Below are 26,977 nucleotides of genomic sequence, written 5' to 3'. Positions count from 1 at the left end.
GAATTTTCATTTCATTTATGCTCAAGCTTGAAATGATCACAAAGCCCACTTCGCTCTTGGTCTGATGGCTTTTCAACAGGCTCATCTGCCTAATTCGAAAAAGCTGCCGTTTTCTGAACTCTTCGAACCAAGTGACATTCGTGATCGTAATTAAAATTCCTTCAGGCATCAGATGCGCCGCTCGTCTTTGAGCATATGCTCAGCTGTAAACATAACAGTTTTTACGGTTTTTATTGCAAGGTATTTTCAATGTAAATTTAATTAGTCTGATGTCTTTCACTCAAGGAATCACCAAAAAGCTGATAAATATTTAATTAACGCTATTGCTTTAAAAAAATAAAAAATAATTTCCTATTAACAATTCAAAAGGACTCACATACGGAAATGCCAAAATTTTATATTCCTCACTAAATTTCTATTTTTTACGATTTTATTAATTAATTTTGAGCGATTGATATTGCTTTTCAGTTTATAATGCCCAATTTTTAAACGCAGATTTAATCATCTTCCAGGTATTCTGCAAAAATTTACACTGAAATAAAGTCTTTTAAGGTGCGCATTGTTCAGGATAGTAAGACAAGTTTCTCTCTCAATATCAGTTTTATTTTTTTTATTCATTGCAAATTTACATGAAGGTTGATAATCATTTAGAATTTATCAAATTTATCACAGATGGTACACATTAACAAATTAGATCGAAGAGTCAACCGGGGTTTCATTTGACACACATTTCTCTCATACACAAGTTATTTTTAGTAAAAAATCATACTCTGCGTATTACAATCAGCAAAATCACATTTGAACAACATATATTCGCTTTCAGACAAGAGTGATGGTGCAATAAATTCAGGCAGCGCGCGTGCAATCTCGGGTAAATAAATTGCACATGTCCAGAAGCCGCTTGCGCAAACATGAATGATTCATGAATCGTCACGGAAAGTGATGCGCAAGCAAAGCGAGTAGTTTTTGTTTTAAAAAAATCACATGATCAGCATTGAGACCATGTCAGGAGTACTTTTTGCGCCAAAATCGAGGCTCTCTGCGCCGACCGACTTTAATTTGCCATTTCCCAATCAGAATTGACGTCGGAGAAAAGGGCAGCCCGTGGCGGATTGGAGCAAAATTTATTTCGCATTGTGAACAACATGAAGGGCAATTTGAAAAATAATGGCTCGCGAGAGAGTGAATAATTTGAGTGATGCCGCGCGCCGAGCCTTTCACTCCGCTCTGCAATAAATTTATTACCCAAGGCGCGCTGCCTGTGCTGATATCAAAGGCAGAAAGTAACCAACTTTCTCCCTCCGCGCATGAAGCGTAATTACGGAGCCGAATTTTTTGCACCACACTTGATTGCACTTGAATGGAGATCAGAGTCTCAGGAAACCAACTATTTTACACAATTTGCTCACAGTTTCGATAGTTCAGTGCGTTCTGTGAAATAAAACTAAGAGCCAACTTAAAACTACTAGTCAATTAGTGGGGAAAGTGTTAATATTCGAGAATAAAGCTTTTGGCACCGGAATTCACAAATTCTATTCGGTGTGAATGGAAAATAGTTATTAAAATCAGGCGGGGAGTGGATTAGGCAACTAAAGGAATGGAGATGAGTTCGTTATCAAAATAAATCGGATGCACGATAATGATTGACTTCGAAATTAAAATTAACTGTAGGAATGCAGCACATTTGCTTTGCTACTAACTTAAAAAAAAATGTACGGAAATGCGGGTCATCCGGGAGTTCAAAATCAAAGGCAAGCCCAAAGAGTTAATTCAATTAGATTTCAATTGTCACCTTTTGAAAGGAAAGTGTGGCACTGAGATGCTAAAAATGAACGAATGGGCTGGCATTCTTCTAGCCAACAGAGTATATTTGTTTAACTTTTTTGAGCGCGGCAATGAACTCTCCCGAAAAGACGCGCATCGCACATTGCGAGGAGACGAGTTCCCAGCTCTCGCCGTGTTTTACACGGGAATTAAATTTTACACTCTTTCACACATGCTGGCTGGCACTTTGATGCATGCAAAAACATATATACGTCCATAAAACGAAGGCACACACGTGTTGCCGCTTTTAATGCACGCTACACACGAAATTGATTGCACTGTCGGGCCTTGTGCACTCGGAACGAGTGGAAATTATCTCTTTTATGTACAACTTGAACGGAAAAGAACGCACTGAACTGTGAAATTTGCGAAAAATCAACGAGATCACTTAAAATTGTCGTTTGACTAAAAGAGGCCGCCATTTTTTGCAGGACTGGCGGTCGCTCTATGCACTTGCAAAAACGCCTCAGGCACACATCGATCTAATTGCAGTCGATACAGATTAAACAACAAAACAATAAGTAGTTCTCGTTTCTTTACAGAAAGTTAGTTAACTTTTCACATGAATCGTCAATTTTCTTCCGCGAGCAGAAGTCTTTGAGTAATGTTCACTACACGGTGAGAATGCACTCGGTGGAGTCTTTCCTGTTGAGCCTCTTCGACACCCGTATCCATTCGCCTAGCGTGGGGGCGCAGGTCAAGGTCAGGTCACCAAGTTTGCGTCTCGCCATGAAGACGAACTCGCCTTCACCCTGATGAGCCCCGCAGTGCTGCCCGATCACCAAGTGGACCTTGTTTTCGTCCAATGGAGCTGGGATCACATTCTCAATCTCCTCGTCGCTCAGGGTAGGGTCATCCTGGAGGCTTCGAAGAGACTTGGTTACTTGTACTAACAGCGTGGTCTGCTTCAGGGCGTTATTTTGGTAGGTCCGCACAATCCGGCCTCTGGCAACTGAAACATGACACATGGAATGGTTAAATTCGCGATATTAACACATGAACATTTGAATTTGCTTCTGAATTTTCATGCTCTTTAATCAGCCAATTTATATTCCCAACACTCGAAAGGCTTAAATGCAGCTTAAAAAAGTTATGAGAAGTCCGCTTGGCACGCCGACAAAAGAAAAATCATTATTGTTTTCCAGGAGACGTCGGCGGCCAAAATGTCCCGTCGTTTTTATTGATGCGTGCTTAATAAATATTCCACACATTAGGCATCGAAGCCATTCTTTTTACGCCTGGGAAACCGGTTCCATGGGCTTAAAATGTTTCATGCTGGCGCCTGGTGCTTGTACTGGCCGAAAATCGGCGTGTGCAGCGCAAAAAATAGTCTGAGTGTGCTTGAAAGACGTTTCTCCCACATTATTGGCGAACGGAAGGCAATTCCAGAAATAATTCTGCCACTAGGTTGAGTTTTATCTGTAAGAAGCGTGGAGATGTACACACCATTCTTTTTTTCTCATGCACACATAGCGAGCGCTTTATTATTTTGTTACTCGGCAGCGGCTCTCACGCTCTCTAACGCGCCAGAGAGAGAGAGAGAGAGAGAGAGAGAGAGAGAGAGAGAGAGAGAGAGAGAGAGAGAGAGAGAGAGAGAGAGAGAGAGAGAGAGAGAGAGAGAGAGAGAGAGAGAGAGAGAGAGAGAGAGAGAGAGAGATTAATTTATTATGTTGCAACAACGGTACGTACGATCAGCATTGGCCGCCTTGTAACACTTTTCGAAATTCGCCATCGTCCCGCACTTAATTTGATTTATGACTTCCATGCTTTGAGTAAATAGTGCTGTGTAAATTCATTCGCAAATTTCTGCTGCATTGAGTGTGTCTATTTTAACGTGAAAGAAAGTTTAAAAAACTGTTCATTTTTAACTTATTTCAAACGAGATAAATTATGCACAAAAAAGTGAAAAAATATGTACACTAAGGTGATAAAAATATAATCCAAGGTTCCAAACAACTCGGATAGCTTTGATCCTTTCGTGTGCCTCCTAATATAAGGATTATGCCAAAGTTTAATCCCCATCATGAGCAAATGCGCCAATCGCTGAATTTATAGTGAATGTCACTTCGACGGTAAAAAACTAAGCTGCCTGTGAAAAGGAAGCGCGCAAAAATTCCTTAAGTCTAAAACCACGAGTTACGAGCTTGCAGCTCCATTTAGAATGAAATTGTCTCCGAAAAGTATCACTTGACGGCAGCTGGTAACAATGAAAACGACCATTAAATAGAACTCATTCGCGCATGCACTGGCTTTTTGTTCAGCCCGGATGCTGTAGGTGTACATGCGTTCATTTCGTATGCGCCGCGAGCTGCATGACGTCACCGAAAGTGTCTCATCTTAAATTATGATCATCAGCGTCTACCACTTTAATAATTTTGCCTCGCTCGCTAGACCTGAAGCCGTCCGTCCAAATGGAAACGAACGTTTGCCGGCCGGACAGATATAAGCTTGACTCAGTTAATTTGCATCGCATGATAATGTACATTTTTTTCCAAATGACCAAAGCGTTAATTGAATCCGCATTGTTCGTCTAATCAATCGGATTTACGTTAACTTTGCTTGTCTCGTGGTTAAATAAAAAAAACCTGAGCAGAACATGGTGACTCACCGAAGTCACTTGTGCAGAAGGCCTTGGCCATTTCCTCCATTGTACAGGGTTTGCACTCTGAAACAAACAAATAGACAGTGTTAATAAAATAAGCATATAATACAATCTCAAATTTTAACTTTGGATATTGTTATTTTCTGTTTTACTCACCATTTTCAGGATTATATACGCCATTCAAGGGCAGTTGCTCGAGATGATAGAGAAAGCTGAGATCTCTTTCGGGAGCGCCTGCTACGGTGTCCACGAACAGGACGACTTGTCCGTTTTGAGACTGGGCACATTTATAAGACTGCGGGGAGCCCTTTTGCACCCTGACCTCTCTGAACATTTTCTTCAGACTGCCTCCCTTTTCCAACCATATGGTGGCGCCACCGCCACCTTTCAAGGGACGCACGCACGCCCTGAAGGGGGCCACGGATGACACAGGGCTGGGGAGACGCAGCACCACCCGGATGGCGCCACGAGGAAGCTTCCAATTCACTCTCCCTTGTGTACATCGCAGGTAGACAGGAGTAACCTCTCGGTCGCTAGCACCTGATGAGCCACTGAAACAAAATGATCAAGGTTTTAGAATATATTATAACATTTGAAAGTTAACATAAATTTTACTGACAAAAAATATGTATATACAATATTTTCAACCGCGATTTATGTTGGGCGAATTTGCGTGAGCGTTATTATTTTTAATTTCGTTCACAATCTAACTGCTGACAGCGAATTTCGAGTGTGTGAGCTGCGCAGGCGATAAATCGAACGAGTGTGCCAAGCAAATTCATCTTGTCAACGATGAACCTGCAGAACTACTCTGACGCATAAATTTATGATCAATAATTGAGTCGGCGATGAAATTGCTTTTCCTTTGTGCCGCGCAGCCTCGATGATGGCCCATCAATTTCATCCGCCCTCCTGGATCAAAATGCGGCCATCATCTCGTAGGAAAAGGGCGCGCAAGGCATTACACACAGAATTTAATTTAACCATTTTAACCCCCCGTGGAGGCACTCGCGGCTGGCTCGCAAAACCGATCAATCAGCTGCCCTATTTTTAGGGAAACTCACTCAGCCCACTTTTCTGGAAGGTTTGATCCGTTTCAGGTGCGGTCCATAGTGCGTCTATTGTTAGGGGGCTGATGTGGAATGCTGCGCTTTTTTGAGCAGCTCGCATGCCAGCAGAAAATATAACAATAACGACGACATCACTAGTCGTGTGTCTGGGCTCAACCACCTACAGGGTGGAAATCAAAATGATGACTGGGCACATTTAAATCGAATTGCCTCGCTGTTGACGGCTTCGAAATTAATGAGCGGCCAACCATTTTCGTGGAACAGAAAGCGTCAGCGGTGTTTTTCACTCTCGGAGGAAATGCTCGCCGCGGATGAATTAAAATAAAGCACCAGCGGGTGGCTGTGATTGATTTCTTGCCCGTCGATCGAATGCAATTTCACGTGCGAATAATCTTTTCGTTCTGTTCATGCAGAGTTCTGCTGAAAAATCGGCGCTGTTTGAGTATTCTGATGTTTTTCTTCTCGCGCGTGGAAAACAAAATAATGAATTCAAGGAAAAAAGGCTGGCTGACGGGCCACTCCCTCTTTGATATTAATACCGAGGCTGAATTTTACACAAGAGAGAGAGGAGAGGAATCACTTTGCCTGTACCTAAGTGACACTCGCTTTTATTATTACAAGACGGATCTCGTGTCGGCCGTAACAACCTTTCAAAACAAAACGCGCGAGGTGAAATAACAAAATTATTCTCTTCCAAGGAGAGTGAGAGCATTTCGAATAGAAGGGAATTTCGGCTGAGATACATATATTATTTTGTCGAATCATCATTTGTGATTATGTATTCATCTAAAAATATTTAAATCAAGAGGCAGTAAAGGTCAGAACGGCGAAATGTAAGATCGGGAACTGATAATTTTGTTCAATTTCGCCTGTCCTCCGCCTAAGTGTATATTCATAAATTTCACCCACTTTAGGCAGATTCTCCGCACAGGTTGTGCGTTAAATATGAAATACGCGCTATAAAATCTATCAATTTTTCATACACGGCGTCGGCCTGTTGTCAAGGGAGTTTTATAAAGTATTATTGTGGCTGTTAAAAGCGCCGTTTCTGCGGAGCATTCTCATCCATAAGCCGCACGACCGAGCACACTAATGTTGTTGTTCTTTATATTATAGGAGGGGTCACGCATCTTTGTCGACCTTTGCCTTTTTCCTCGGCTCGCTGAGGTGCTGTATTCTTTTAATGCAGCATTATATGGTCCCCGATAGTCGATCTGCGCACCATAAGTTCTACAGTGGAAATCAATTTCCGTCCTGTGCTGAAACCTTTTCCTCACGCAAGCACACATGCGAGGTTCGTGATGCCCAGATAATTCGAATTATTCGCCAGCTCATCTCGCTGACTGAGGTAATTGCCGACTGACCAAACCATGCCGGGCTTGTTGTCTGATTTGGTTTTTGTCTTTGAAACACGCACGCCGCGCGCAAACTATTCGGAGCACGGTGATTAATGGAGCCGCGGTCGCGTGATACTGGCTGGCGTTGCACTTTTCCATTTATGCCCCACCGGCATGCGGCACACACAATAAAACAATGCCAATCATTTATACACGGGCCCAAATGCCATGTATCATCGTTTTTAAAGAGTGATAAATCACTTTTCATTATTACATTTTTCTAATTACATCATGGGAGGCCGCTCGCCTTTGTCTAATGGTTTTATTGCGGAGAGCGAGCCGCGCAATGAGATGATTTATATCGCTAAATAAACGCTTTAATTGATTCCATTTTCTCTTCTCCACGCAGTCGGCGCAGTAATTGAAACTCTCAAGGCTCTTTTGTCATTTCCACTCGACGTCAGGCACATGGCGTAAAAACCTCTTTGAAATCGGAGAACGTGCTAGTATCGAATTAATAATTTCCGCGAAGTTGCTCTTTCACACAAACATTTTTACTAGCGGGTGCTCGCGAATTCATTTTTTGTTGGCAAACCGCTTTAAATAGACCTTTCAGGAGGATTTATAGAATCCCTTTTTTACTTTGCCGCAGATCATATCATATTTTTCTAGGTCAAACATTTGGAACGGACACTATTACGAAATAACACAAAAAATTGCAACAGAGGAATGAACTGGAGCTGCGTGGCTGCTGGGTGCTCGTGGCATCAAATATAATATCACCACAAGAGCGCAGCATCCATTGTTCTTCCTGTGCAACAGGTCCCCCAGCAGCCAACATTTCGGCTGCTGCGGATTAAATGATGATGACATTATATGAGGGTCGGCTCGAAATTACACGTGCACGCTCGCAGATAAGAAGCGGAGAGGGATTTGACAAATTATCTCGGTGCCCGAGGCACGCGGAGACAAATATTTATGCGTGGCTATAAAATGCCTGTCTTAGCACTAGAAACCGTGGCCAGATTCGGCTGCTTCTTAGTCAAAATTGAATAAATAAACTTGATAGCCCAGCAGCAGGCACTAAAAGCAGAGGAGGGGGAAGGGAGTCGCATTGCACCACCCTAATTGGGGCCCACGGAGACAGGCACTTAAGCAAATTTTTCGCCGGGCCTCTGCATTAAGTCGCGCAGGGATATCTATTTATTTTGAGAAATCCGATAGGCGTTTTGCAATAAAAGAAACACCATTAATGCCTATCTTATTGATAACCGGGAATAACTCTTCCGAGCGGGAATACTTTCGTGCTTCTAATCCGCACCGCAGACACTTTTATTAGGTATAAAAATTCGTGTTTTATGCATCCGGCCATCATCGTCCGAAAAATATCCACTATCAAAAGAGTGAAACAGTGCTCAAAGTTTCAGCCAGCCGGTTATAACCGGCATGGCTAAAACCGGTTTTTGCCAGAACGTTTTAGCCGGTTTTAACCGGCACTTTCCGGTTTTTTCCAATTTAAAAAAAAATTACCTTAGTTTGTCACCGTTCACGGTATTGACGGCACATTATGTGACGACAACGGTGTGCTAAATACATTGTTGTGAGACAAAAATTAACAATTTTTAGGAGTCCGGAATCGTCCGGTTACAACCGGTTAAAACCGGTTTTAACCACTGGCATGTCATTTTCCGGAAAAAGACGGCATTTTGCGAACACTGAGTGAAAAGGAATGCCCGTGTTTGAATTCAATTGCATTTGATGATCACTTTTACCACCCGATTATCACGCACGCCGAATAATATTTTTATTATCACGTCGCACCTGCCCTTTTTTCTGGGCAGCTCACATGTTCTCTGCTTTTATACAGTGCGCTTTGAGGGCTGCACACGTGTTCCAACAGAGAACACCCTCACATCGGCCCTCTCTTGATGAGGGTGTTGCTGCTGAGGTCGGCGCTGCTTTATTTTTTTCAAAGCTAGCAGGAATCTCTGCTCCCTGCGGCTTCAGAAGATACTGGGGGAGGTTTCAAAGCATGGAGTGCACACGGCGTGGCTACCAGGGGGCGAAAATAAATGTGCAACCCCTATTGACTTCAGCAGCAGGTTGTCACCATTCTGTTTTTGTTTCCTCTCAAATGTGAACGGTGAAACAGAGCAGACACTGATTTAGGGGCTACGTGTTGCATCTTAACAGTTTACCGCCATTATCATGGCTAACTACCGGATTTTTTGCAGATTACCCCACGGCGTAAAAATGTTTCTAATTTTACAGTGATTCGTCTTTGTCAGAACAGCCGAATTTCGGCTGCTTTAGAAGTCAGAAACTGAGATAAAATTTCACCTTCTTATAATGTCGGCGTTTGTTGGCGTAGGAAAAGCAAATAATCCGAAATCGGAGCACAGACTGACTCTTTATCAGACTGTCAGCGACAATAAACCACCTCAATTATTGGTTTTTATTGCTTCTGAGCTTACTTTGGTATCAGCCAACAAGCACGCAGACAGTTAAATTCGTTGTATGCTTCATGAAAGGTACGTACGGTGGGGGAGGCGTATTTACCTCAGAAGGGCAGGCAGGCTGGCCAAAGAATGGAAACGCAGCAGGGAAAGACACTGAATCATCTATTGGCCTCTGGTATTTGCTCAGTAAATGCATCCGATCTGTAGGTGGTCTATAAAGAGGATACGCAACGCTGGCCTCGAGAAATACTGTGCGTGATGTGCCGCTTTGTACAAATAATAATCGAAAGCTGCCGCTGCGTCGGATTTTATATATCACCAATAAGGGAATTCATTGTGAAATCTTCACTGTCTGTTGCGTTTTCCACTCCTGTTGGTTCATTTTTGTCAAGTGATACTCGCGTCTCGTGCTAAACGTCAATATAATATATATGACCTTTGTAAAAGTGCATTTTTGTTCGATCCACCACCCGCTGGTAGTTATATTTTGAAATTCCATCAAGGTCACAAAAATAAGCAAACCGATCGGTAGGAAATAGAAATCAACTAGTCTGAGTGAAGATGAGAAGTATGAGTGAACAGGATTGGAGATGGAAGCACGGACAGGACAACCGTGTATTAATTTGTCATGGCTAGCTGTCTTTGTGAGAAGGCGCTTTTATTTCTTCTCTGGCTCCTCCGCTCTATCTCTTTTTAAAACACACTCTTTTGATAATTAGTGGGTTGCTTCATCTTTCATACCAGATGTACCGAGAACCTTAGAGTGAAAGAAAAGCGCCGGACAGAATGAGAAGCGTCACGGCCGAAACGCTAATTATTCTTTCATTTCCAATTCAAAGAGGCTTTAATTGTGATTGCGCGGCCTTCGGATTCACCCAAAAGCAGTCGGCAACAAAGAGCGGGGCAAAAACCAAACCAAAAACGGCCGACGTTGCCAACCGTTCGCTTGGCAAAAACTCAAGACATGCATACGTCCTTTGGAAAATACCACCTTGGCGTTACTCATATTATTTCAAAAGAGCGCGGAGTGCGTTGCATTGCACGCAGCATCTTTCGACACGCCCTAAAGACACACGGAGAGCTGGAAAAAAATGCGCCTTGTCGGCTGCGTCGGCGCCAACATAAAGTGTGTTGCTGTCAACATTGTGGCACGAGCTCCATTATAAATGCAATAATAATGCACGCGAATGAAAACCCTGCACAAAACACGCTTTTATTGAATGCCTTACAAAAGATGTTTTCCCTCTCAATCCTTCGAGGAATTTCCTGCTTCGGAGATTTGAACAGTGGATTTTGCAACCTTTGGAAAAATATGGTTCATCGGAGTTTCCAGAACTGCGGCCTCTTTGAGTGGCTTATGGCCGCGCAGCTACTTTAGTGGAGTAAGATTAAGGTTCTATCACGGATTTCCTTCTTCCCCGGAATCCCTTTTGGTCGGTCGCGTCTCTATTATTATCATAAATGCAGTCCGTTCCAAGTAAACCGTCGTGATAAATACCCGCAGCCTCTCCAGAAGGAGCGACGAAATTGCTCATAATTTTGAAAAATAAATTTTTTGTTCGGCGCGAGGCAAATGGTACTTTATGATATTAATGCGCGGCAGTTTGTGCCGCGTAGAGTGAGGTTAAACGTTATTAGAGCTCACGCCAGCACGTAATAACGATTCTACCCGTGGCGATATGGCGCTCAGATGGCAATTAGGCCACGAGGTAGACAAAAAATACACTGGCGGAAAATTAATGCAGCAGCCCGTGGGGGGCTAATAAAAGGAGCACGCCACTCAGAGGAAAAACGCGCATTATATCAACATTGGCCGGGCCAAAACCAATTACGCCCAATGATAGATGAGTCTCGGTGATTTAATTGACTCGCTCGAATAGAATTATTATCATCGCCGATCTCCACGGCACAGGTTTAATTGAAACGGGGAACGATTAAAAACCATCTTTTCTTCGTTACAGTAAATTAAAAGGCGTTGATCGACTGGTTGCTCTTTACGGATCGTCCTTTATTATGACACTGACTCTGTCAAAGATTTTCTTTTCACATAAAAATCGACAGTCAGCAGGTTGAGATGATAAATGTATTTCTATACGCAGCGTCCCAGCCGCAAAACGTGTCACGTGCGCGGTTTAAGCCCGTCGTCGCACGCACACACGCATAGGCGTTGTTCTTAGAAAAGCATTTTCCTCTATTTGCCGTGAAATTTTACGTCTCCGTCGCGGTTATCAGTTTGTTTAATTTTGGTAAGAACGGGCGAAGTGTGCTCGTCGTCGGAGCCGGCTTATTTTTATAATATTTACAGAGTAGGAGGTGGTGTCATTCAGGTGAAAAGGTGCTGCGGCCGCAAGATAAGAGGGCGGACGGGCGGGTGGGTGCCCAGTTTTTTCCTGCTGGCTGAATTTATCAGCACACAGAGCGAGAGCACCCACAGCAGAAAAGAATGGGCGCGGCACCCGCAGACAATCGAAGGCTTTTAGTACAAGTGAGTGATGCACTCCGCCAAGTGGAAAACAAAATAAAGAATAAATGGGTGGTGGCCCGTTTTGACTCGAGAGAAAAGTGCACTTTTGTCCCATAGCGTCGGACTCATTAACATGAAGGTGCATTTGAATAATCAATTAATCACCGCAGGGTGTGAATACAATTTTTTGGGCGTTAATATTATTGCTTTTTACTTTGATTGATTTTAGGTCCAATGAAGTGCAAGAGTGTCACCACTTAGAACTAATTATCGATTTAATTGTTGCGAGGTGGGCACAATATTAGCAATATTACCCATACACAAGCAGTGAGATTTTCTGACAGTTAATTTTTGTATTTTTAAAATAGTGAAAATCGTGCGTTCGAGCTTGGTTCGGCGTTTCGCTCAACGAGCACTGAATTATTTTTAAACGATTTGGCACCGTTTAAATGTTTTGCAATTTAATCATTTCTAGCTTATGACCTCTACTTGTTTTAAGATTATCAGAAACAATTATTTCCAGTTCTTTAACAGATCGTTCTCCTGACAAATTGGAATGCACCGCGCTCTGATTGCCCGTCGAGCTGGAGCGTTACAGCAATCATCACAAAACATCAAAAAATAGCCACGGCCGCTTATTACAATATCAAAGCCCGCTCCTCTAGAAGGCGTACACACTCAAGAGGAATTCTCTCTCTTGTTCCATCAGAGCACAGGTAACATTCCCCGAGGGTGGCTGCTTTTTACATTTCTGACTAGCTCGCTCGCTTCACCCACAAAACGCGCGCCGTGTATCATTACGTGGCGACGGCCGCAGGGGAAACGCCGACTGAACAGACCCACCGACCGACCGATGGTCCGTCCGTCGGCCAACCACTATTACTCACACACCAATCCATAATGATAATGCATGGCGCGGCCGTAAAACAAGAAAGAGACCTGGAAAGGGGAATTCGGCCCCAAGCTTAATCTGCATCAGCAGCAGAAACACGATTTTCAAGCGGTGAAGCCTTATCCGCCGAGCAGATAACACAACAACCCTTTCCGATATTTTTATTGGACCGAATAATAAATTTTTATTGTGCACCGAGTGGGAGTCGGGACATGATAAGAACAAATGGAGCCGAACACGAGAAAACTCTTACTCGGCTGTGTAAGACGCGATTGTACAGCAGCCCACGTCTCGGCTGCACTTGCGAATTTTATTTGAGTTCAATTTTAGAAATTAATTTGTTATTTATGCCAGTGTATCAAAACCGGATATTGCGCTGATAATATTGTGTGAGAATTGCAGAGATAAAAGTTTCTCATGCAGAACAAACCCTTTATCACAGGACAGACAGGCGTTTTGAGCTTTCGTTTGTAAACACTACTTCCCTTCTCAATGGAAATCCCAATAATTTCATTCAATACCGTCGGAGCTTGTTTAGATTCCCTGACACAACTAGCGTGTGATTCATTACGTGCCCCAGAGTGTGAGAATTTGAACGAATTCCGATCTGGATCTGGAGATATTACAGTATGGTTTCTGGTAATAATCCGCCAAGGGGCATCAATATTTTGATCTCGGGCCTGGGATAATCTCCCTTGTACGCGGAGGAGAACAAAATCTTCCAATCTGGCTTGCAGACTAAAACTTGTGGTGCATTAAAAATAAAAAATCGTTTCTCGATATTTATTATTTTCTCTCTGGCGGCACACAACGCGCTTATCAAAATGTTTTCCTCGGCACCCACTTACCGACAAAATATAAGCGGCCCATTATAGAGGCAAGAGAAGAGAGCGAGCGGCTCCAATAAATGTAAAAAGGATGCTTTTAGTGCTATCAGATATAAGTCCAAAAACGATGACGCGCGCTGCGAGGACTTTATGGGAAGCTGCGGTCGAAGTTGCTTCTGACAAGGGTCCCTTACTAAATCACCAACACAAAGAGGCCCCTCTCTAAATGTAAATTCGCGAGACAATGAGCGGTTGCAGAGACATAAAGCAAACATTTTTGATAACGGAGAAGCAGCCGAGGAGGTGCGTGATTTGTGTAAAAACCCTGTTAATGGCAATGTAATGCGCGCTTTTGGATATCGGCCGCTGCCGCGTATCCTGCAATTTTGAAACGTCTGCATACTAATCAGCCCCTCGGGTGCGTTTCAACTATTTACATTCAGACGCGGACTCCGCTTTTCCCCCTGACGACCTTTTTATACACCGTTCCCCGCGGTAGAATTCGCTGAGTTATAATTTCATTCCAACTTTTTTCTTTCACCCCGCCTGGAGATCTTTATTTTGGTGCCCTTGGCCGTAACAGGTGTATTTTCGGTGGAAACGCAACCCTCGAATTAATTTGCTCCCGGGTTGAATAATTTAGAGGCAAAAAGGAGTGATTTCTGATGTACGATTTTTTCAGAGGCCTTAAATTCCTGTGGGCATTCTTTCAGGCAATTTTTATTGCGGTCTTTCGTCGTAAAATCAGATATCGCGTGATCTAATTAATTCAGTTTGGAACGCGCATTATACGGACACACGTGTTTTATTGGAATTTATAACACAACACGCGCGCGTTCTTGTAAAATGTTTCTTTTTGTTTTTCCTAATACCTAGAATTATTGAGATGGAAGCCAACCATAAATATTTGAATTAATTATTGGCAGAAATATTCAAACTATTGTGATTCTGGAAATTCCATTTTTTCGTGGACAAATAACTTTAATTTCTAACTTAGAAAAGTGCGAATTTTCATGGGAATTAAATGTTTTTCTAATCGCAGTAGAAATAATGACTTTTTAAAAAGGCATCGCGGACCGTGCAGTTAAATTTGGTTGTTATGAAACACCTGTGAGGCAGACCGAAATTTGCAATTATAGCGAGCGTGAAATTTGAAATGCACATGAGTTGTTCGTCATGTTTTCATCCGCATTAAAAATTCAATTTTGCTCCACGTTCAGGCACGCTGGTAATTTTGTCATTTATCCAAAAGTCATGCGGAACCAGAAAATTATACCCACACACGCTGCTTGCGTTTACATGTCCCATTACACAGCCAAGGTTGTCTAGAATATTATTCGACGGTGCAGACCAGACCGGGTACGTATACGTGTGTGCTATAGACCTCCATTAGATGCGCGCATAAAGAACAAAAGGCCCGAGTGACACATCAAACGCACACAGCAAATGGAGGAAAACAATAAATACATATAGCGAGTGTCCGAGCAGGTCCTGGTCTCTCTTATATGGTGCTTTATAAGGGCACGAGGCCATTGTTTTGCGAACGCGTAAAAAATCTTTCACTCGCATCCGCGGGACACCAGGCATACATATTTCCCTTTATTATTATTATGGCTGCGTCTTGCGCGCATTTTTTGCGTGCAAAATACAACTGTGAATATTAATCAGTTGCTCATTGTAATCATGCGTGTGCATGAAAATTCAGAGAATTCTTATGCGTATTAACGAGCGGCTGCTTAGTTATGCAATTGTTTGTACAAAGCCGGGCTTGCTCGCGGTTTTTTGTCTTTAACGCAAACAATACGATCATTAGGAAGCCCGAGAGGAGGCTGCGAGTTCATTTGGTATTCATCAGTGCTGAGCCATCTCGGCAGCTTTTTAATTACGTCTGCTGGCCAAACTCGTATGAGTTTTTTGATTCCAATCACCCTTGGCGCGTCGTAGCCAAAGGGGGACACACTCGCGAAGCCGATTAATTAATCCCTTATATACAGCACAGCACAGCGCAGACGCTCTGTTCGGCTCTTTGCCAATTAGACAAATGGTACTCATCATCCAACAGCGTAGTCGGACCTATACGCAAGTTGGAGCGTAATTTGTTTTGGAGCCGAGACGGAATTAGCATGGGCCAAGCGTGTTTTTAATTAATTAACGATTTACGGTGCCTGCTGTAAATCAAACACTAAATTCGACCTTCAGGCCAGACGCAGAGCAACAAGTGCCAAATTTATTTCACCGCTCAGCAGACACGTATTTTCGTTCAAGTAGCATAGCAGCTGTCCGATTTTCCGCCTATTCGAACAAAGTATCAAGTGTGTTCGGTTCTTTATATATTTGCTCTCGTCGTTGCGGAGGACCCATATATCTGCCTACAATTGTGAGTGAAATATGTATGTATAGGCGAGCCGTTTTGTAAGCGTGCGTATCATAATTTCATAATAACAACCATGCCCTTGCGCGAATACGGCGCACAATGCGTGTTTAATATAATAAAATACCGCGAGAGCTAGACGCCAACAAAATAAAAACAGGATTTTTCAGAACACTGTAGGAGATCTGGGTATTATACACGCTTAGAAAGCAAACGCAGGCAGGCGTTTCGCGGCGACGCCCTTTCACAGCATCTTTTTCCACTGGGGAATTATGTATAATATAATCTACACACTTCATTTCAAAGGATTTTTTCATACTGCAGCCCTTTCGCGAAAGAAACAATCGCCCTGGACGGTGGTGTGATTTTGAGATTTTTTTTGTTTCAAACGCCAAAGGCCACCATCCTGAAACACAAAGTCGGGACAATGGGTCTATCTCTTTTTTATTCCTTGCATGCATGTTACAGCAACACAGTGGCTCTGGCTAGCTTTTTTTGATCCTCCATTGCATGACGTCAAATTTAATACAATAACTCTTGTTCCTCGACACACAATACTATTTCCACCATCATCATCATCAAAGTGTATTTATTCACAGCAGCAGCAAGCGCTAGCTCTTTTAAAGAACAGAGATTCCTCTTCTCGTTGCTATTATTTTAGGCTCGGTCTCGGTACGCAAGTGTAGCCGCCGGGCAGAGTGTTTCGGCTTGTCTCTCCAGCCGCATCATTCTCCAGATATCAGATAGATTTCGTTTTTTTGTGCGGTGATTAAATTCGTAAAGCAGCCGGTTTTTAGCTTGGGTAAATACCCAGTATTCAAAATTGATCAGTGGCCAGATTACTACTTTTTGCCGCGGAAAAATCAAGCAATTTATGTAAGAAGATGTGATCAGCACCGCAGTTTTGTATCTGAAGTTTGCTCTTCGCTCTCTGGCTGACTTTATAAGAACTTAATCTGCAGGGAGCAAAAAACTATATATTATACTCGCTGGCAGGCTTTTGGGCGTTTTAATAAAAAGCAAATTTAAGGGAATTTGACCTCAACTGAACGGTTCTAACAGTCATAAAACATGTTGCCAGAAATGATTCCTGTGTCCGGCGAGAAGTCGTTATTCGAGCGCGATGAATAATTCACGAGCCAATAATCGAAACTGATGTGCGCACCTCTGGCTGCTCGAAAATAAGCCCCCGCACCAACGCTCTCGTGGATAAATCTCCGCTAATGTGCATAAATTACTTAGCATTACATTACTTATTACCCGGCTGGAACAAAACAATCTGCTCGCTTCATCTATTCATTCCGAAAGGAAAAAGTCAAGCGGAGTGTAGGTTTGTGCGTCTCAGTCAGTCGGAGCGAGGGGCGTTCCACGAGATTTCTGCTAGAGCCCCGAGCTGACAGACTCGAGTCCGTACATATTTTTCTTCATTATTTTATTACACTCCACCCAGCCTGGCTGCGAAAAACGAGAGAGAAGCGATTTGCATCGGCGGTACACACAGCTACGTGTGTACCAGCAGACGTGCCGTGCTCTCTATTAAAAAGAAGCTTGGCCGGAATTCTGTTTTGCACTCTGCTAGCTGGGTGGTTTTCTTGTTAATGAACAGAGGACAGCGATTGCAACACGACGGCGTGACTTTCGAAGCGAGCGTGATGAAAGTAAGTTTTCAAACTTCGAAATGAAAATCTTTTCATGAAGAAATGACTTCGCCTTACAGACGAAAATTAATGTTGATATTCTTTTCAAAGAAATTGGGACGCTTAATTAAACCAACATGGCCTCTCCAAAATTTGATACTCGGCTGTACCGCGTAACGGTGTAATTGAATACGTATCTTTGTTGTGTCGAACACATTTTCTGCTCCACCTCCTTTCCATCAGCCGAAATCCGAGTCCTGTCCATTCACAAAGTGCAGGTGCAAATAATACATTGGAAGATTGAGGTGCACACATACCCTGACAATGCTCGTGATATGCTCGTGATGGAAAGGTTGTTATTTTTTTCCTCCTCTCAACGGAATCTCCCCTACCGCAGGTTGAGAAATCTCCTTTTAGGTGTAAAAGCTGTGCATTCGAATGTGCAAGGGTTTTCACCAAAAACCAAATCCAATCTGCCGAGTAGGTTGGGTGTAAATACGTTTTATAAAAGGCTCGCGATGTCGCTGTTGGAGAGGTAGGTTTTCTGAAACCTGATGACCTCTGCACCGCCGGCTCACGGGGTTAGGTAACCTCTCCGGCTCCATTATTACAAGAAAACGTGCAGAACAATGGGAAAAGAGAAGCTGGCTGCTGCTTATTGCAGAAACGACATTCTTATTATTTCTGGATTGACGATATTTATGTGCGCGACGGAGCAACAACAACAATGCAGATAAATCTCGCTGATTTATCCCCGAACGAAGGTCGCCAGACGGGGGCACTTAAACACAATGATCCTATTATTTAATTGAGCTCCGGCGAATTTTATTCAAAAATCTTAGCGAGATTTATTGCGTTCACCAATCACATTATCGCACATTGAAATGAGCTGGCTCGTTATTTGTACCTCTTTGAATTCATTCATTGTGAGCGAATGAAATATGCGGTCTTATAAGTGTAAAGTAATACCGAGGGAGAAACGCCCTGTGCTGTACTGCCGAACAAAAAGATCCGTATGCAAAAATTACGGCGGTAATTTATCGTGCGGCGTGCAGCGGACGGGCGATATTGACCTGCTTCATAATCACGACTCTTATTTTATTATTTGCGCGCACCGAGTGTCAAGAGAAAGGGACCACTCCCACTATTATTCATGCATGTTTTCCGCGGCTCTCCACAGTGTGCTTTTTATGCGAGCACGTCCGGGTTCATTGCAATTAATGTCGCGCAACAAGTAATGTCACTTGAAAAACCAAACCGACACGTTAAATTAGCATTGAATGCAAATTCTTCAAAAATCGGCACCGCCAATAAAATTTGCATTTTTGTCCGTCAAGCCGAGATCATTAAGAAGAGTCTCGTTTTGTGTAGCGAAATTTATTACACATATATAAATTCGGTCTCCTTTCCTAAAACAATTTGGACTGGGAATTCTTCTCGTGTTGCAGAACAAAAAGCAGAATTTAAATTAGACGAGCGCTATCGCCTGTGGGCACTACATGTTTCTATTTGAAAACACACAGCGAGTTTGAATTGACGAGGAGACGAGTCACCATTTGCTGCTGCACAATGTGGTAGTGTGTGCTATAATAAGAGAAGCCATCCGACTTGGATGATGGGATAAAAAAATGATAAAGTCCATTATGGCGGCCACCATCAGCATTTAAACCGCCGAGTATGTGTATTTAACCTGCGGCTACCAAAGGAAGGATGCTGGCAGTTGAGGGTCCAACAACCTTCAACTTTGGCTGTGTGCTGTGTATTAACTCTCTCACTCTCTCGGCAGCGGTATTATCGACTCAGCGTGACACTCCCTAAATGGACTGTAATAAGCCAAATCAATCTTTAGAGTGTCACCTTTAAGAACGGAATTTCAGGGTACGTATCAATGGTGCAGTGAGTCGGCGAAAAATTCGAGCAGACGCCCTTTCAGAGTCGTGCCGAGTGTGGGATTTTGATATATCTTTTTCATTCCCCCTAAGCTCGAGCCGAAATGCAAAGTCTTCTTTTATTGCAATAATTTATTCATAGGACGGTCTGCCTACGCGGCTAATTTGCAACAATTGCTCATTGTAGATGCTGACATCATCCGTGAGCCGACTCTCAAGATCTGGAGCAGGCGGGGATAAATCACACTTGTGTTTTGCGTAGAATAAAATAATGCCCGGGCTGCCCGGCGATCTGCCTTCTTTTCTTTTTGCTCCATAATCACACCCACATTATTCCAATTGCGTGTGCATGCAAACATAATGGGGTCGACGCTGCTGGCAAAGGACCACGCTCACGGTTTATTTATCGCCCCGAGTCGCGGTCGTCCATAAAGGCGCAAATGGCGATTCTTCATTGCATGCGAGAGAGCGTTTTGCAAAACCACGCCCTGAATAATTTATGACCCCGGTACAAATGGAAAAACGTTTAGCACCGATGCAAATTTTGAGCTTATTTCAATCATTTTAATGCATACTCGGTGCTTTCCTTTATCCAGAGGGAAATTTTCAGTCAAATTTATTCGTCTTCTCGTCTTGTCAGGAACCGACGGTAAAAAAGAACGCACATTTATGAAGTTTTGTAAATTTAAAGTTGCATAACTTTTGTAATGAAGCTTATCAATGTCTGCTAAAGTTAGTATGTTTCAACATTTGTGTTGATTGAGTGATAAAAAAGCCTAACTGGCCACTTCCTCCATCTCTCCAGAGCAGCATCTCTTAACCAAATCCCATCGCAAGTGGCACAAAGCGTCTAGCTAGCTCTCTGGAACGATCCACAAATTGAAACGCGATATTTCCTTTTGCCAATTGAGCCGCACGGTACAAAAGCTTTTTGCCAACTGTCTGCCCGCGCTGCTGCATCTTCTCTCGCTCCAAACGCCTCCGAATAATCCCCTCAGTGCCCCCATAACGCGAATTTTTGCGCCGCCGAGGCAGAAAGGGAATTAAAATCTCAAGAGCACAGAGAAGACGTCGTCGGCAACGGCGGCTCGGTGTCTTGATTAAATATTTCTTCAAGGGCCTACTTGAGATGACATCACGCGTCAGAGAGGCAGAGTGGAAACAGTAATTGTCCACGGACGCATACATGCTCTATCTGGGCTTATTTGTGCGCACGAAGCAGCCAGCGCGTGCTCTTTCACGTACTTCCCACGACTGTGTGTACTCTTCGAGGGGCGAAAAGCACTGCGAAATGAGCCAGCATCACACAAATCATGAGCCAACCTGCGAACTAGTGCCGCAGTCCGAGATTTGAAGCACTGCTGTTTCGCCAGGCGATTCAATTTTCATTTGTGACGGCCGTGACTTTCGAATTGAATAGAGCAGAACCCGAAAATTTTGATCGGATTACCGCAGCCGAGGCGCGACATATTTCGAGATCAGACTCGTTTAATAGATGGCAGAGAAAAATCTTCTTTAGAAAAGGCGCGTCTCTTACTTGCGCTAGGCAGCTGTGGGCTTCAGAAATTATTAGGCGTACACGATGGATTATTAATCCCATAAATATTTAAACATATTTTAGCACTCACACTCGGCTACCGCGCACACATCTCACTGCTTCCAACCCGGTCCATTAAAAGCCGCTAAGGAATTTCAATCAAATCGGATGTAAAAAGCAGCCACGCGGACCAAAGCGTCGAAAGTCGAACGAATAAAAGTGAAATGCGCCTGAGGAAGTCAAATATTTCAATTACAGCAGCGAAGTGAGCGTTCGCGAAAAAGAGCGAAACCTGTTTCTCCCGCGGTGCACAGCGTTAAACGCACAAAATTGTAGAATACATTGCGTATACAGTATTATATTGTCCGGTAAAAAAACCAAACATAAAAAGCGGAATGGAAGTGATCTGGATATTTCATTGCTCGACGCGTTTTTGTGCTGAGCAAGAGCGCGCCTGCCTGGTAATGAATAATTTCGCATTAACTGGAGCTGCCGCTGCGAGAGCTGGCCGAGAGCTAAAAGGTGTGTTAAGCAGTGGTTCGCGCTATTAAATTATATCGAGAGAGTGGCCAGCAGTCGCGCATTATATCTGCCACGAAGCTAATATGCAAGATCAGATCCGATGTATTTTATGGTTTCCATTTATGCTGCTGCTGTACTTCATTTGCCATCTTATGAGAGGGCGATTAAGCTAATTAATTTATTTTGTTGCTGCACGACTTTCACTTGAACCGCTTTGATTCAATTAACTGAGAATGTATGGAAATCGCGGACTGGCGAGAACAAGTCGATTTTGATATAAATCTTTCCGGATTGCAACAGTGAAACTGAAGAAATGGTTAATTTTAGTGATAAGTTTCGCCTTTCAAAGCTTGACAAAACATTGCCACACATTATTTCCCAATATCGAGATAGAATTATAAGCTTTTTTGTGACTCATTGTTTGTAATATTTTAGTAATTGTAAATTGATTGTCTATTGTACACCGTTGGTGTTGAAGTAACAAATCCATTTATTAAGTTAAAAAATTACAAAGAAATTTTAAAATGTGACTTCATCTTGTTGATAAAAAATATTTCCTTAATTCAGGATAATACCGTTGCCTCATGCAGTAGCTTTCAAGTTGCTCAATACATTTGAAAAGTGATGCAGGTGGTCTATACACCATGCAGCGGTTGTTTACGGTGTCAATTAAAGCATTTAGTTCTACGGTCATTGACAGTAAAATCCTAGAACAACATTACATTTTTATAATCGTTTAATTAGAAAAGTAATTTTGGAAGTGACGCCGCAACGCTTTCAAATGATTATAATTAAAGCAATCTAATTCCTTAATCCTCCCTGTAAGGAGCCGTGAGCAGATGTTAGCTGAGCAGAAAAGTACTCCTAAAATGGCCATCAGCGTAGCACGTTCCAAGATAGAGGCGCGCGGCTTTTATTTCTTCCTCCCTCCCGACAGCGCACATAATACAAAAGTGGACAACGCGCGCGGAGATCGAGAGAGAGGCTGGCTACCTCACCTTCATCATCGGCCGGCAGCGAGCACACAATCGGCAATTACCACAAGCAAGACCGGCCTCGCTCGCGAGCATACTTCTGGCCAGCCACAAAGTGTAATTTCATCCAACGAGGCAGGGTTTCGCGTCGGCAATATTATTTCAGCAGCTTTGCATCTGATCCAATAATGATTAAGAAGAAGCCGCAGACCGCATTTGAGCGCAAATATAATTTAATGCTGCCGCCTCTCGCGATAAATATCTCCCCGCGTGCAAATCATCACAATACGCGTACACACGTCTTATTACAACGCGTGTGCAGCTTTGATAGACGTGATTACGACAAGTACCAAACAGAGAGAGAGAGAGAGCTCGTTTGCGATTCTCTTCGCATTTGGGATGTTGCTGCGGCCCGGTCAGCGTTCTCCGCGACTAGTTTCGCTCCGTCCAGATAATATCGCGAGTATTTGCGCAGATTCCAGCTCAGATAGCGGACCGAATCCTGGCAGAGCAAATTACACAGCAATTTCGATTTACCGAATCTTAAGTGAGGAAATAATGTAGATGCGTTAAACTGATATAAACAAGAATTGTGAATTTCGTCCAAACCGAGTGAATAAAGCAACGTGTCTGTCAGCGACAATCAAACTAAAACCAGTCTCAAGAAAGAGATTTTAACGCATCTTCAAAGGGATTGTAACGCTTTTCCCACATTTCCGCCAGTTGTGTCTTCTCATGCGCTGGTGTGGTGATCCCTTAAAAATCACGGCACGTTTACTCTTTTTTAATCAGTGCGTGATGTTTTGCGCTGGGAACAGAGTGCAGAGACAGGTTGTAAGTGTATGTAATGCGCCTGAGCATTAGAGCAGTGTTTATTACACTTTCTTGCAGCAGCCAGAGATGTGCTTTCCGACGACCAGAGCATGGTGTGTCTCCCCCGACTCCCCCGAGAAAGAGATGCAAAACAGCGCGGAGCACGCGTTCATCTGCGTGGCGACAAAATGGCTAATGAGGCCGTAAAAGTGACTTTTCGCAGCAGAAGGCCGACTCGAGCATAAACAAAAATTCTTTCTTGAGAAGGCTCGACCCTGTGTAAACACGGCGCTGCTTTACGGTTTTTCGCTATACAAAGTGCAGTTGGATCTGTTGTCCACTTCAAAAGGAGCCGACCTATTACCACCTGACCTGAATTAATTACGAGAGTGCATTGAAATGCATTCTTTGTCGCAGCGCGGACAATTAAGTTACGCGCATATGGTCATGCGTCCTTCCAACACGAGGCAGCGTCCGGCTGGCATTTGACTGAAAAACTCCATAAAACGCACGATCCTCGACCGAAATAATCGCTCCGACTGGACACCTGTTGGAAAAAAGCGCAGCTCTCACGTACGGAGATATCCGCTGGCTAAGCCAACTGCAAAAGTGCATTTATTTGGTCAACTTTTTACCGCGTTTACTCGCTCGGTCGCCAGTTCGTCTGAAACGGCCGACTTGATTGACTGCATCGTGCGTGCTCTCATTTTTATTCCGCGCGAGTCCTAATATGGCTCATTTGATGCTGAATAAGTGCACTTCTATATACAGAAACTTGGCTTGAGATGCGAGAGCTGCGCTTATTTGGATTTCAAATACTCTGATTTGAATTTGAAATGCTCCGCTCCGATGCAAAGGCCAATGATCGCAAGCAGCGCAGGAATTTTTCCGCTGAGAGGAAAAAGTTTTGCAAGCGAGAAACACGCTTGATGAAATTACAGCAAAAAAGGCAGGTTATTGCAGCTCAATTTCACAAGCAAACAAAATAAACAAGGCATGCGGGCATTCAGGTGCCTTTTTATTGCACCATGATATACTCGAGCACAAAAACTCGTAGCTTCCAGCAAAGTGACTTTGGTCGATACATGTCCACGAATAATAAGCTGGACCAAATTTATTCTACGATTCAGGGTCATATCCCGGGTGGTCAGGCGGCGAGGGGGATGGACAAAGCATTTTATATCTTCAGGGCTGTTTCCGCTGTTTCCTTTAGAAATCGGATTTGAAAAGAGAAAAGGCAAGGTCAACCTGACACACAGAGCGTCACATGCGCTACATTGACAAAAGCCTTTTCCGATTCAAAAATTTAGCCTCGTTGAGAGTGGAATAGCCAAATAGAAAATATTACAGCAGAGGAGAAGAAGGTCTAAAAACACGACTTTGCTTTCCGGCGCGCTGTCAGCGAAATTGACAACAAATTGATCGCGCACCTTTATTCAGGGCGTGCCTACTATCAGAAATAAATTACAGCTTTATTCAGGCATCCTGTAAAACAGAGATTTCACGAAATGGAGACGAGCGCCGTTGTATGCAAATAGCCCTGGGTTGCGCCTTGTTAGATTTTATCTCGCGCGCTGCTATACAGATGCTGCGCATTTGCACTACTTTGATCGGATTCACCACGAATTGGAGTGAAACACTTGCGAAAAAAAATAAAGACCAGGAAGGAACACATTCAATTGCTGTCAATTTCTACCCAAAATACATATAATTTTCTGTCACGCAAAAGTATAAATTTATGAGACCAATAATTACAAGAAAAATATATTTTTTTGAGCGAACACCCAAAATTAATTTTTTGTTTTTTATATCAAAAATTTGATCCTTACCTTCCTGTCCAGTCGCACTCCTGAGTGATGACATTCTGGGACGCTGTCGTCGCGGCCAGACTTGCCAAAATCACAAAGAAAACGACAGCATTCACCGTTGACAGTCTCCAAGAGTGGTGCAGATATTTACAGCAAAGGGCCATGGCTGCTAGTGGTGCACACCGACAATAATCATCGCACAACACACAAACTGGAGCCGGGTTGAAAGATACAATCCATAGTGCAGCGGGGGCGAGGCAACGCTACAGAGCGGTCGTCGAGTCCCTATGTGCACTCCGTCGAAGCAAGGCACTCTCTGAAAGTCTCTCCTGTCCCGCGCGAAGGCGAGAATGGCGAGATGATCGCTACGCTTACGTAGCGCCGCGGCGGAAGAGCAGGGAACTGCAGTTAACTAAGGAGAGTTTAAGGATTGTGAGGAGTGGCATTATCCTATTTTGTATTTTTATTGAATGATTTAATTTTAACGAACATTCCAATTAAATTCCAAATATCTCAATGAATAAATTGAGTTCATCTGAAAAATAATTATTCGCTATTTATATATCACTCAAAATTGCAAAATTGGTTTAAAAGAATTGGTTTTTTCGTGGCAAATAATCTCTCTCTCATCTATGAAAAATTGATAGCTAGATGTATTTTTCTAGCCAGTGAGAAAAAAATCTTAAAATTGTTTCTTTTGTTTCATAATTAAACGCGTTAAACGCATAATCTTTTGCTTGGACAACAAAATACAAAGTAGTTTTTTTGCTTCAATGTCTGCCCTCTTTCTGTTTGCTAGATGCTGGGCCCCATTTTAATTAAGAGGCTGTGATTGGATTTTATTGATGAAGAAAAGGAGAACAAAAGAGGCTAGCAGACAACGAGAGGCACTTCCCAGAGAGGCAGAGAGGAAGGGTTGAATGGCGGCGGCTGCAGACGTCAGCACAATTGATGATGAGGTTAATAGACACAATTAAAATGTGTTCCTCGGCCAAGTGTGCGGAGAATGATGTTGTGTTTTTCAATATGCCATTGTTATTCCCCTTTCAACTTCTCTTGCAGCTGAAGAAATTCAGAAGTTGGGCAACATACGTATCATGTCTGTCATCTTACTGAGAAATATTCGGGGGCTTAACAGAAAATTCAATGTTTGGCATTCTTTCACGTCTCTATAGTTTAAAAATATATTTCTTATTTACTCCAGCTGGCCAGCAGGCGGAATCTTGGGTTTATTTGTGGGGGAGTTGCAAAATGAATGAACAGGAAGTTTCCTGTTGCAGCCGCATTTTTTTCTATCGCTGGACCTTCGCTGCTGCCTTCCGCTGAGAGTGACAGCAGCCGCTGATGTTGTTATTGTGCCAGCACACATTTTACTCTCCATTTTATTTTCGTGGTTTTACAGCTTAAAAGTGGCCAGCCTCAAACTAAACAAAAATAATGCAATAGCGCGCGTCGAAAAAGAGTTTTGATTTACGGTGGTGCCAGTGTAGGAATGAAAATATTACTTTAAAACACGCCACGCCGTGTCATTTATTCAATATTTATCACACTAAACGCGGCAAGAGAGTTCCTTGTTCGAAATTTATTGGGAGTTTCTTATTATTCGACGCGTCCATCAGGCTGGAAAGAATGAGTTATTCCTCGTTATGTGTTTGTTTTCTGAGCAGAGGCGCTCAGGCGTGAGCGCTCGCTCCGTGTAAATCTGGAATTTGATTCATTGGCCGCGCGAGTGAAATGAGATTCCTTTCGTCTGCTGCCATTACGCATTTCGTGCTCGACTGACGGGAAAACCACACAGGTAATTCGTAATTCAATCATTGATATCAATGGAGCTAGACGTGTGCTCTTCCTGCATGCACAGTGCGGAGCTATTTCCTCGCCCTGATTGCTTTTACAGTAAGGCAAATATTTCAACAGTTCAATTGATTTTCACCATGTTTACCTTACAGAT

General features: G+C 43.1%; 1 protein-coding gene across 1 annotated transcript; it reads right to left on the bottom strand.

Moving 5' to 3' along the window:
* Positions 1 to 581: 581 nt before the first annotated feature.
* Positions 582 to 25,340, bottom strand: LOC135938667 (meteorin-like protein). Its single transcript, XM_065482496.1, has 4 exons — positions 25,048 to 25,340; positions 4,583 to 4,977; positions 4,433 to 4,489; positions 582 to 2,776 (listed from the first exon to the last, which is right to left on the bottom strand). The coding sequence occupies exons 1-4, from the start codon at positions 25,188 to 25,190 to the stop codon at positions 2,436 to 2,438; spliced, it is 936 nt and encodes a 311-aa protein (XP_065338568.1). The 5' UTR covers positions 25,191 to 25,340; the 3' UTR covers positions 582 to 2,435.
* Positions 25,341 to 26,977: the final 1,637 nt, after the last annotated feature.

This window comes from Cloeon dipterum, chromosome 3 (genome assembly GCF_949628265.1).
Source record: "Cloeon dipterum chromosome 3, ieCloDipt1.1, whole genome shotgun sequence".
Classification (NCBI taxonomy): domain Eukaryota; kingdom Metazoa; phylum Arthropoda; class Insecta; order Ephemeroptera; family Baetidae; genus Cloeon; species Cloeon dipterum.
This window is presented reverse-complemented; position numbering and strand designations above follow the sequence as displayed.